This window comes from Rhipicephalus sanguineus, chromosome 7 (assembly GCF_013339695.2).
Source record: "Rhipicephalus sanguineus isolate Rsan-2018 chromosome 7, BIME_Rsan_1.4, whole genome shotgun sequence".
In the NCBI taxonomy this organism is placed as follows: Eukaryota; Metazoa; Arthropoda; class Arachnida; order Ixodida; family Ixodidae; genus Rhipicephalus; species Rhipicephalus sanguineus.
In genome coordinates, this window is record NC_051182.1 from 80,298,986 (window position 1) to 80,311,928 (window position 12,943).

Genomic DNA, 12,943 nt, shown 5'->3' on the forward strand with positions numbered 1-12,943 from the left:
ATAGCGTCTCTGGCCAAGAGAATGGGCCCATCTTGGTGGCTTCAGGTCAAGGTGTACTTGTGGATAGGCGGGTTTGTGTGTGGCATGGCGATGGGGTGGGGGGAGCAAGTTCACGTGCGCTCGATGTAAAGGCGCGTTGCCCGTGCACCTTCCTCACGTTGACGGGCAAAGACACCGTCCTGGATCCTTCAACGTCGACTTCCGGAATTCGACGCAGCTTCGAGGCTTCAAGAATTGAAAATACATTTTTGGGTGTCGTGGCATATATGAATAGCCGTGAGCAACTGCTTTATTCGAGTCGAGCTGACACACGCTGATGATGATATATACAGATGAGGAAGTTGTACAAATGATCATGACATGTCCACTTGACAAAGAAGAGTCAGTGACTTAGCTCACAATAGACGTGAGTGAGTTCTGAAGTTCTGGGCAATGAGTACCACGCTGAACAAGTTCGTCAGTACTGATACGGAAGCGAAGAGCAATGCAAACTGCAATCGTTATTTATTTTAACATTCGTTATTCGCCTCGATCAGTGCATACATTTAGACTTCTAAATCTCCTCTTTAATGCCAATACCACGAATACTTGGCAAAGTCACGAGGGACGCGACAAAAAAAAAAGCGAAAAATAAAAACGCACTGAATCTCTTTTACGCAGAACAGTATGAACAGTTAAGAGGACTTTGCAGCTGAAACAAAAAGAAAACTTAAGGGACAATGTCAACAAGCTATGCCCCGAAGCTACGAAGTCAACGCCTGCGAAAGGCGCACAATAAAATGCGATGCGAATGCTCCTTTGTCGCGTATTTGTGGAAGTCGGATGATTGTCCGTAAAATGCCTGCTGCTAAAGGCTTGCTCAGTGCTTTCTTGACTTTGATAGTGATCTGTTGCAGTGACGGCGAACACTTTGAAGTAACAATCATAAACGGTGCGTACTTTGAAGAGAGAATATTATCTTTGAACAGAAACATTTTGGAAGACTGTAGGGCATCTAGTTAAATCACATATGGGAGATACAAGACGCACCCGATATGTGCTGTATGTCCGTTTTTTTCTCTGGCATGTCATTGCATTTGTAGCTTAAAAATTGCATGTACAAAACTCAAAATTTTTGCACAGACGCTGCGTATTTATAAATGCCACGTTTATTTGGAGCCTCGGTCTAACATCATACTTTTCTGTGTTTTTTCTCGTTTCATCGGCTGGACATGCTATCGAGGTAACCGGGACGTCTGGGTTGCCTTATTATTGGGACTTGTACAGTGCGAAACGTTCAGACTTCGAAATGATGACGCCAAGCGCTCAGATAAAGTACGATTTTCTGCTCAGCAAGAAATAAAATGGAAATTCTCCGCAACATGACCAATCCGAGTGGCACTCACAAACATTAGTGCGACAAAAAAGGAGTATAAAAGACTAGTTAAATTTTCGGAGTGTGATATCTGTGGGGCAGGTTTTATGTAACCAAAATGGGTCGTAACCTCAAATGTGGGCTCGAGGAGCACAATAATAATGCGAAGAACACTGTTCGGTTGGTTGGCTTGCCGATTCTTGAATGGCCATGCACATGCGCCATCTTTCACACGATGCTACTCCTCTGTTGCAAGCCTCATTGAGGTCCATATATACAATGTACGTCTCTCACTTTAGACAAATTGTAGTTATTACCACTTTGTCGTTTTATCCCTTAACTTGTTATTATAGTGCTAGCCACTTTCCAAATGATGTTGCGTAATGGTGGTTTTCCTAACCTACGGCTCTAGGCTCCCATAGCCACGGAGGAATACAAGTATTAAATTAAGTATAGCACCTGCATCATCATGTACTTTCGCGTCTGTTAACGGACTTCAAAAAAAATGTATACAACTTTTTTTCCGTTTTGTGCTTTTTCTCGTTATGGAATATTGCTGCTTCATTGCTACGTGCTTGACCGACATAATTTAAGGCGACTGTAAGCGATATGGTCTCTCTTTTAGAATTATGTTTGTTATTCTTGTGCAAGTATATTAGTTTTTGTGGTATTGTTTTTGCTATTCTTGATTATTGACTTCGCCACTTTTGCTATTTTTATGCCGCTACTCCTACGCTTATGTATGGGTGAATGGACCTTGCTTAGACAGAGTTAATGTGCCTTTAGTCCTTTCAAGCCAGGCATTGTATGTCTAGTCTCAATAAAAAAGCAAAAGATCCACCGACAAGCCTTTCTTGCAATTGATATGACGCGTTCAACGGGGCGTCCGGCCTTAGCTTTTCTGTGTTTACCCTACGCTGTTGTGTTTCGCTTATGCAAGGCTATCGACTACTTACGGAAGGAGACGGCAAACCAACAAAACTCCGTTTTACAGCTAAAGCTGTTATGAGGTCACAACCGCCGATTTCGGTGGCGCAGTTGTCCACCGTCGCCGGTATCCGTAACAGCTATCGCACAAGATAAAAATAAAGCGGCCAAGCTTGCAATTAGTCGCGCAAGGTTTGAAAAAGTGAAACTGGACGATTCTGAAGTCTAATCTGGTTGCTTCTAGGTTGTTGATGGGCTTTACGTAGGTTAGTCACGACACGGATGTCGAAACTACAGAACCTAGCATTCGCACCTCTCATAGAATGACTCTATCTTTATCTCTGCTTTTCTCTCTTTCTTTGTTTCTCTTTATTTCTATCTAAATCTTTGTATTTTTTCTATCTATTTCCCTCTGTGATTCTTTCTCTCTCTTTTCTGTGCTTTTTTAGATGTGAAGCATCTTATAGCGGAGTTCAATCCGGTGGTGGTGGTGGTGGTGTGCGGCGTGACCACCCTTACTGCGCATGCGCAGACCATCTCCACTTCCCCTCTCCCCTTTCTCTCTCCACATCACCTCTCCCCTTACCTTTCCCCCTCTCATTTCCCTTTCACATCCCCTCTCCACTCCTCCTCTCCCCTCCCATCTCTCCTCCCCTTTCCCTCTCCCCTCCCCCTCTCAACATTCCCTCTCCCCTTTCCCCCTTACCACTCCACCTCTGCAACGCGGGCTCTACATGCCGAAACACTGCTTCGCATCGCCTCATGATCCCCTTTAGCGGGAGATGGTGTGATTTTCTCTTTCCTTCTCTTTCTATATCTTTCTTCGTCTTTCTATCTTTTTATGTGTTTGTTCCCATTATTTCTCTCTAGTTTTCTCTCTCTATCTCTCTTCTTCAATAGATTTCTTTATCTTTCTCTCTCTCTTAGTGAACCAGTGGTGGGCAGTGGGATTTACACAATTTCTGTGGCACATACCCGTACATGATGATAGTTTTCTGATAGGCCGCACAAATTAAAGCTAGCTTAAACAGCTTCGCTGTGAAAAAAAAGAAAGAAAGGCTTCGAGCGGTATTTGAACCCAGGCACTTTGCGTGGTAGTTGAGTATTCTGCCACAGATCCGCGCCTGTACTTGGAACTCCTTCGCAAAAATAACCTATAGAGGCCTTATATCGGGCAAGGAGACACCTTGACAGGTGTAATATGGTGTGATAGAAGAGTAAAGTAACACCAGGCGTCACACAATGCGAACTGCATTACGAATGGGTGGGTTAAAGCTTCCCGCCCGTTACGAAAGGCTCCGCCGCAATTCATCGCCGTCAGCCACAACATCAACAAAGTGCACATAATGCCCTAAAGATGCGTAGTGGATACCTCGCTTCTCCGCAAAGAGAATAATGAAGACGATGAACATTGGCATAGCAGAGACTTCCCTACTTCGAAAATTTATTATAATTCATTGCATAGTAGGCGCCTAGAAACTGGAGTTGTAGTGGCCGCCTCGATCGACTTTACAACGGGCTCTAGAAAGGCCGCTACTTCTGTTTTCGCTGTGACTGTACTGCGTGTCCATCGCAGGCCTGGCGTTTTCTTGTACTTTGTATATAAAGTGATGCACGTGAGCGGTGAGGTGCTCCGAAGATACTTTTGTTCAGGTAGATGAAGAAATTAAAATAAGTGTATTTTTTCTAGCGGCGGTATGTACAATGCGCCTTTCTTGTGTCTTCGTCTATAGCAGCGCTCAAGCACCATCATTGCACAATGATGCCCAGGTCCATGTTCTGGGTTTTGCTAGGCATAATTTATTTTCAGCAGATGACGGTTAGGCAGCAAGTATGCCAGGACACAATGTGTTTGGCGACGAAGAAATTAACTGGCATTGTCACTTTTATACACAGAATGCAGCATCTTATTATTTAAGCGTTACCCACTATTTTAGGAAATGATAGCTTCTACCTCGCTGCCATTTTGAGTTTTCATGCAGGCTCTTGAGGTGGCACCACCTATAGAATTCAAACATCTTTTTATCAGGTGTGCGCGGGATGCACAGTTCACGCGCGTATTTCAGGCACGCCATAAACCGGGCTTTCAAATGTATTATAGCGTATTAATTGAGTTTTATAAATTATGAATGTCAAATTAGGACAATTAAAGACGGCCAAAAAAGACGAGCCACACAAGAACAAACCCTGTCCTTGTCTTAGAGCCTGTCTTTGCCTGCCTTGTATTTCATGTCCGTCGTTATCTGCGCTAATTTTGACTGTTATAACAGAAGGTCAACTTTCCCGACAGCCTGTATAAGTGATAAAATATGTGAGCATAAGCGTGGTGGATGTACAGCTTACGCCATCAGTCTGTACTTAAACAAATGAACAGTCTCCTTAAGAGAAAGTTTCTCTTTATAAAGTGGACACTATAAGGTGGCGGGATCGAATCCCGGCCGCGGCGGCTGCATTTTCGACGGAGGCGATAATGATTGATGCCCGTGTACTTAGATTTAGGTGCGCGTTAAAGAACACCAGGTGGTCAAAATTTCCGGAGCCCTCCACTACGGCGTCTCTCATATTCATATCGTGGTTTTGGGACGTTAAACCCCAGATAATATTATTAAAGTGGACACTATAGATAAAAACTTCAATAGGTCTTTCTGCAGTAGCTGTCGATACCTCGTTGGTAAAATATTTTTTGGCAGTCACAAATACTGATAGTGCATGCAACCCCACAGTTTAAGGGGCTTAGCGAAGTTGTAATCAGTGATGGAATGCTCGTAGTGAACGTGAAATAATAGCTTGAGACATGAGACATTCAAACACGTAGAGCGACATGTCTCGGTGTGTCGTTCCGTCCTTGCAACTTGTACATTACCAGTGCCGAACCTTGAAATACTAACGTATTAGCAAGAGCTGAAAAGCAGTAACTATTGCCTAATTTTGCAGGTGACTGTGAATACGACGGCCAACAGGCAAAAAATAATGAAATGGTAAACCTCACTCACCCTTGCCGAAGACAAATTTGTCGAAACGGAGAATGGAAAATACAATTGTACGTACCCGATGTGAGAAGCAGTGGTGTATCTAATAACTTTTTTCCTAAAAGAGCATACAGCGTTCCTATTACATGCGCCAAGAAAACTATGTTACGGTGTGTTTTGCATCCGTAAAGATATGTATTATACAATCCACTTCACTGCTGTAATTACGACTGGATTGTGGTGCCTTGGATGTTATGTTTTAGGGAGAGCTTCATTTAGCGAGTTTCTCTATCAGCACACGTCAGCAAATACATTGTCGCTCTGGACATCTACGGAACCCATCTGTGAGCAGCACTGTTGCATTTAACAAAGAAATATATCGAATCATTTGAGCATAATTTTCCCTTTCTCATTGTTATACACGAGTTACTGAAAACTCTAATGTTTTAAACCAAATATAAGGTGTTCGATTTTGCTACTTCCAAATCAAGGCATTTACTGCTATTAAATTCTGACGTCTTGTATAGAGATTTGGCCAGGCGAATTACTCACGGCCCTGTGTTATAGGTTTCAAAACAGGAGAAAGTGCCTAAGATCAGGCTGGCCGACGTTTCGATAGGAGACCTATCTTTGTCAAAGGCGCCTTGTCATCCCTGGCGTGTTAGTTTTAAGGGGTTAGTGATGACGTCATGTCCAACAGCAACAGACGCGCCACCGCTGGACATGACGTCATCACTAACCCCTTAAAACTAACACGCTAGGGATGACAAGGCGCCTTTGACAAAGATAGGTCCCCTATCGAAACGTCGGCCAGCCCGATCTGAGGCACTTTCTCCTGTTTTGAAACCTATAACGTGTATCCATCTGTCGGCTCCCTTCTTGATGACGGCCCTGTGTGGCAAGATGCGCCTGAGCACGGCGATGAGCGCGGCGGTGTGGTAATCCTGAAAAATTAACTTGTACTGTCTGTTGGCGTCATATAATTGTGGTCACACACACACACTCACACGCACGCACGCACGCACGCACAGGAATACGTACGTATATGATCATTTAACGATAAACCTGTCAACATTAAGCAGTCGTACTCTCTCATAAGTCACTCTTCTGATAAGAATACCAGAAACGAATTTATGGAGTTTTATTCCCCAAAACGATGGAATGGTTATGAAACACGCCGTAGTTGGGGACTGTAGTTTAATCATGGCCACCTGGGTGTCCTTAACGTGCACCTTGGTCTGAGCACCCGGGCGCTCTCGCCTCATCAAAACGCGGTCGCCGCGGCCAGAAATCGAACACACGCATTCAAGTGCGACGTGACACCTTAACTACCAAGCTGCCCTGGCGGGTAACAGCGAAACCACATTGAACCCTAGTTTGTCACATTGAATATGTGCGTTAATCAGGGCGACCATGCGTACATTCATAGATAACACCTCCTGTAGCTATAAGCTATATTGCAGGCACAGCTTAGTGTTATCTAGCACACCTTTTTGTTTTGTTAGGTGCCCAGTGTTGCAGGATGCCGGTCAAAACTGCATGACTGTGACTGATCATCCGAATGAGCCTTACCCGCTCTGCTGCCCACATACGCGGTGCGTTGATAAAAGGCCTGATGTTCTCACTGCTGACATGGTCATAACGCGAGGAATAACACCTAAACAAGGTAAGTAGAGAGATGATAAAACTGTGTATCTCTGACTGAAAGTCTGTTGGCATGAACGGCAGAGCATATGTTGATTGCACTGGAGGAGTGCCATTCTAATCCTGGAATCAGGCACATTTGACAACTCTGCACGTATCTCGCTTGAATAAATTAGCAACGACACTTGTAGAATAATGCTTTTAATTGGTTGACTAGGTACGTTGTGCGTCGTTGTTGCAATGTCGGCGCAACAGTACTACCCACTTCATTTTAAGAACGGGGGACGGTAAAGTTCGACTGCCTAATAAATTTAGTCTCATCCTGTCGTAATGTGAAGTAGTTCTAATTATAGTAATTACTAGAATAACACTTTCCAAAACCACTATATGATTGTGAGGCACGCCGTTGTCGGAGAGTCCGGAATAATTTCGACGAACAGTGATTCTTTAATGTGCGCCTAAATCCAAGCAAACGGGTGTTAATGCCGTTCACCCACATCAAAATGTGACTGCCGGGTTCGGGAATCACCTGACTTTTTAGCATAGTGGTGCAACACCTCAGCCTCATAAGCTACCACGGCGAGCATTAAAATTGTTCTAGTAGCGCGCAGCTTAAAAAAAATTGCTAAAATACAGAATTTCTTTTCTTAGTTATGCGAAACATGGGAAATAGTCAAGGGAAAAACAAATGAGGAGCCCTGTGCCAGTAGTCCTTTATTACCGTTTTACCCCTGTCCTCTTCCAAAAAAAAAATAACAATTTCGCCGCAAGAGCAACGCAATGAATGCTGTAGCAACAAATTTGAATGCTATACGAAGTAAGGCTATAGCAGCTAATTCTTTCGGATCCGAATCTCGCGTAACTCTACAAAACGATGATCTTAGCGAATACAGCTACTCGTGCAGTTTTTTTGACTGGTTTTTGCCTCAGCGTCGTGCTGTTTATCGTAGCAGCGCGAAGTAAGGGGCGAGGGCACAGCAGGCACGACGGTATACGAGCCGTCTACTGATGTTGGTCGAGATATGATCTGCCGAGATATGAGCGCTCTTAGAATCAAAGTCTGAAGCTGCTGCTCAAGTGACGCAGCAACCCCCCCCCCCCTTCTCGCGCCCTAGCGCGCCTTCACTGCTCCTTCACTCGACGAAAGACGGGCGGGACGTTTATTCTCTGCCTGATGAGCCATCGTTGGCAAGCCCCGTTCAAGTGTGATGTTATCGCATGCGCCCTTTGTGCTACGGAGATGGCCGGCTTGTTTCATCTCCGTTTCAGCCGCGTCCGTCCCTAGCACTCGCGCGTAGAGTATGCAATGAGAGGGCGATGTCATCGATTTGGATTTCATACGAAAGACGACGCTGACGGCAAAACCCGTTCAGACTGTCCATATTGTCACGGGGTCGTGACGTCGACGAAGACAGCAGTCGGCGTGTTAGACTAAACTTTATTTGGCCGAACTTGCGGCCGGGAAACGGAAAGTCAACCTACAGCAATCACACTGTACACTGACAGCGGCGAACAGAGCGTCGACCGTCGATAAACTGATCATCACTGGAACGCGCCGGCTTTTCTACATCATGTATCTTGCTTTCCAGCGTTACCGCTGGTGCTTCTACAAGCTCTAGGATAAACTTGGCTATTCGCGTTGTGCGCGTAATCTTAACGGAATGATTTCAAACAAACGCGAAGCTTCTCAAACAGGAAAATAAAGTTAGTAAACGCGTGTGGCAATATATTTGCAATCGCAATAATAAGTAAAATAATACTTAGGCGAACAATACATAAATAAAAAAAGTACTATAAAAATAACACAATTATAACTAGGTGGGGCGAAGTAATTGGTACTGTTTAACGGTTGCGCTCTCCAGCGGCTCCTAGTGGGTCGTCCTCTTCTAAACGCCGCTCGCGCTCGGAGCCTGTGCCTTTGCCTTGACTGTCGCCATAGTGCATTGTCGCCGAGTGCCGTCCAATAAACAGCTTAACACTAGGTACCATTTTAGCAATTGCAACTGAGCGTAGAAAACACCCATGGATGGAGCGGGCAATGACAGCAAACGACCTCGTGGTTCATCTTCATCCATTGTTCAAGAGAAAATGTATGTAAATTTTTCCAAGAGAGTGCAGGGTGATTATCATTTCGGTGTTTAAAAGGTCGCTGCACGCTCAGATATGTAAACTAGCCCTTGAACCTTACATCGCTAGAGTCTTTACACTGCTGCAGTTGCTGATCGCGCGTGTGTTACTTCTGCGAAAAGCTGGGTAGGTGTTTCTCTACTCTGCCGAAAGCTATTCTGTGTAATGAATTCAAAGAATCTGAAAAGTGTGTTGTAGTCATAGTGAAATGTTATTTGTGGCTGCCATTTGCTAGAGCCGCTGCGACTCACGCAGAAATTTCATATCACCGATATAGTTATGTGTAGTGATCTTACTGCGATATACATATTTAAACAAGGACTAGGTGAACCCTTTTAATTCACGCAACATTGCGCTAGAACGCATGGGCTAGCTACAAAGTATTGGTGAGACAAGTCGAAAACAGATATGTACGTTAAACCACGTCTTGATACACATTTAATTACTAAGGGAGATGTCGGGCTACAACCTTGCTGCTATTGTGCGTAAAATAGAATGATGAGATAGCTCTGAGACTATTATCACGATGTAAGAAATCTTTTATTGAATTTATTGCACGTCATTCACCCGAGCAATCCGTGGCACAGCCGCTTACTATTGTAAAAGGTACGGTTGCAGTAAGATCCTCACCGCCTCCTCTTATAGTGAGAGTCTGTGTTGGCTACTGCTTGGGAACTTTCACTTTCAAGAGCCTGTAGTTCACCTCACTTGCCATTGTCATGGCTTTACTCAATGTATGTCTTTTACACTTACATAGCGATTACTAAGGCCCTTTGCATAGGCATGTTACGCTTAACAATTGTAATCCATTGGTCAGGGGTGACTAAAGGACTCATTTATACGGTGCTCTTCAGTGCACATGGTCGGTGGGCCGGAAAACACCATCACATCATCAGTATTCTGATCCTTTCTATAGCCATTGGTAATATACAACAGAAATACTGGCATTAACAACGCACACTAATATTGTGAATACTGAGGGCCGTCAAAGTAAAATAATATTGGCCAATTCTACGGCTTGCTGTATTTTTGACTGAATTAATAGTGCTGCGAAGTTTGGCGTGTAGATAAGTGTTTCGCATTTCTGTACCCTTGGAGATATGCAGCGGCCTCTTTGAGTGTGCTTACATGCATATGAATAAGTATGCTTGCATGCTGTCTGGTCACATATCTGTGTTACCAGAAGTATGAAGTACAGTGTGTAACTAGGAGTATTGAAATTGCCTAGTAATTCTTACAGAAAATAAACGCTCATCTCGTAAGTTATACAAGTAACGTCAGACGGGCCATATTGGAAAGCCTTAAGCCTCGGTATTTCCTGCGAAATTTGCAAAACCAGCTGAGAAATCTCACCATGCGGACCGTGATAGCGTAATGAGGACTTGTTCTGTGCCACAGTGTTCCTGTTCTGTCCTGTGTCGAATATGTGCTATCCAGTATTTAATATTATAAGCCACCCAACCCAGCAACACATTTTGTTGCTGGGCTGGTTCGAAGTGCTTGCGCTCCCGAGCTCAGTGACATCCTTTCACTTAGCCCGGGTTCACAGAATAAGATTGCACTTCATTGTTTTGAGAGCATTAGTTTTCAATATAGAGGAATTAGATCTCCTGCTGCACCGCCCTACCAATAAGGGACGGCCATCCAACGGATCCAAGCAAAAAAGAGACTACGAAGAAATAAGGCTGAACACGAGTGACGGTGGAAACATCCCCATTGTCAAATGAATCAATGTTCTACACATGCTCGTTGAATCCAACGGCGCAAAGGGTGAGACGGTCAAAAAGCTTGTACAGACGACTTCCAATGCTATGAATTTGTTAAAGTGAGTCTTGAACAGGAGAAGTGGCATGAAGGAGGAGAGCCTGGCACGACTCGTGACTGTCTCTCCGTCTAGTAGCAAACTATGCGGAGCTCAGACAGGCGCACGAAGGCCATTACAAACACGTACCCGAACCAGCTGCAGTACACCAAAATTTAGCCTGAAATGTACAGCACCAAGACGTGCAGGGTCTGCAAGACAGACTCAGCCACAGTTAAGCCCATCGTATGGAGTGTGAGAAAGGGAAAATAGACAACCACCTGTTTGTAGTACAAAGCCACAAGGAAATCCATACGGATTTTTCAGAAACAAAGCCTCTTAGCCGCCAAAAAATTCGTCCTGGTCCGGGGCTCGAACCCGGGACCAACGCCTTTCCGGGGTGGTCGCTCTACCAACTGAGCTAACCAGGAAGCTATCAATTGGCAGCGCGAGGGCGAATTCATCGACAACTCGAAGCAACGGGACACATATTTCAAATCGTTTCTGCAGAATCCCGCAAGGTGGCGGAAGGGTTAAGAGAGGGAAAATACACAACCATCCGTTTGTAGCACAAAGCCACAAGGAAATCCATACGGGTTTCTCAGAAATAAACAGAAATAAACGCCCCGGAATGGCGTTGGTCACGGGTTCGAGCCCCGGAGCAGGATGAATTTTTCGGCGACTAAGAGGCTTTATTTCTGAGAAATCCGTATGGATTTCCTGGTGGCTTTGTGCTACAAACAGGTGGTTGTCTATTTTCCGTTTCTTAGCCCTTCCGCCACCTTGCGGGATTCCACAGAAATGATTTGCAATATGCCGTATGGAGTGTACGGCCTAAATAAATCCCGAGACACTCTCATCGAGGTGGTCGGCCGCACTGCGTAGCTCCAGCCGCGACGATCAACTCTGGGCCCTCCACCAGTCCTTCGAGGTGGCTACGAGGCAACAGCTCGACGTTCCCAGGTGGAAGACCTCGGCCCAGCCGCGCTGAACACTGCCGGGCACTCAATAAAGCTATTACCAACGTAAGTAGGTGCAGTGCGACCATAATTATGAAGAAAAAAGAAGGGAGGAGGAGCGCTGTTACTTTGGCGCCCCTTCCCGATCCTATTTCGCTTCCTAATTACTGTCGCGATGTATTTACCAGTACAATGATGAATAATCTCGTGCAGGTAAGGTTATTCTTAAGCATTTATTCTTTATTAGAAATTGATTTAGATGGTGCGAATGACATGGGAGCATTGCGAAAGGCTGATTTGTGAGGTAGGGCATGTTGACATTATATAGTTATTATTAATCCTTCAGTGCAGTAAAGAGAACAAAACGCGCATGAGGATACTTTTTTTCAGATGTCTTTCCTATGCTCTAAGTTCTGTAGCGAGCACGGGAGCATGCTTGGTGCAGTAAATGATGGTGTGCTGGTTTACAGCGGAAGCTGTTATGGGGTCATAACAGCCGATTTTGTCGGCGTAGTTTTCCGCCGCCACCACCGCCGCCGCCGGTGTCCGTAACCGCTGTCGCGCAAAATAAAAAAAACATGAAGTGAAAAAAAAATCCACGATTGATGGGATTTACACCCAGCCCTCTTAGTAGCGGCCTAATATTCTACCACAGAGCCATGTTGGTGCATGGAACTTCTTCGCAAAAATATCCTATACAGGCGCCATGTCTGTCAATCAATCGCGTTAATATATGCAATATAGCGCGGTAGAGGAGTAAAATAAGAATCAGGCGTCGCACAATGCGAAAAGCGTAAAGAATAGGTTGTTTAATGCTGCGAACCTATTACAAAGAGCTCAGCCAGAATTCTTCATTGTTATCAGCTACTGCATCAACAAAGTCCGCATAATGCCTTGCAGATGTGTAGCCGGTGCAACACTGCTCTGCATAATGACGAATGATGGCATAGTGAGCGCTTCGCTACGTCACAAAAAGTATGATGATTTATGGCGTAGTGGGTACCTTGCAAGTGTACATACGTGTATTAGTTGCCCCAACAGAGTTTACAACGGGCTCTCGAAAGGACACTCTACCAGCTTTCGCTGTGACTGTGGTGCGTGTTCTGCGCAGGCCTGGCGTTCTTTTTTTGTGCGTGTGCCACGCCTCATTCCATTATTGGTA

At 44.8% G+C, this 12,943-nt stretch overlaps 1 protein-coding gene across 1 annotated transcript in view; it reads left to right on the forward strand.

Annotated features, from left to right (window-relative positions):
- Positions 1–824: 824 nt before the first annotated feature.
- The window catches only part of LOC119399553 (uncharacterized), a 35,356-nt gene continuing 23,237 nt past the window's right edge, over positions 825–12,943 (forward strand). The window contains exons 1-3 of the mRNA XM_037666361.1: positions 825–931; positions 5,216–5,321; positions 6,756–6,916. Of these exons, the coding sequence (XP_037522289.1) occupies positions 838–931; positions 5,216–5,321; positions 6,756–6,916 (361 nt within the window). The 5' untranslated portion in view covers positions 825–837. The remainder of the gene's footprint in view (positions 932–5,215; positions 5,322–6,755; positions 6,917–12,943) is intronic.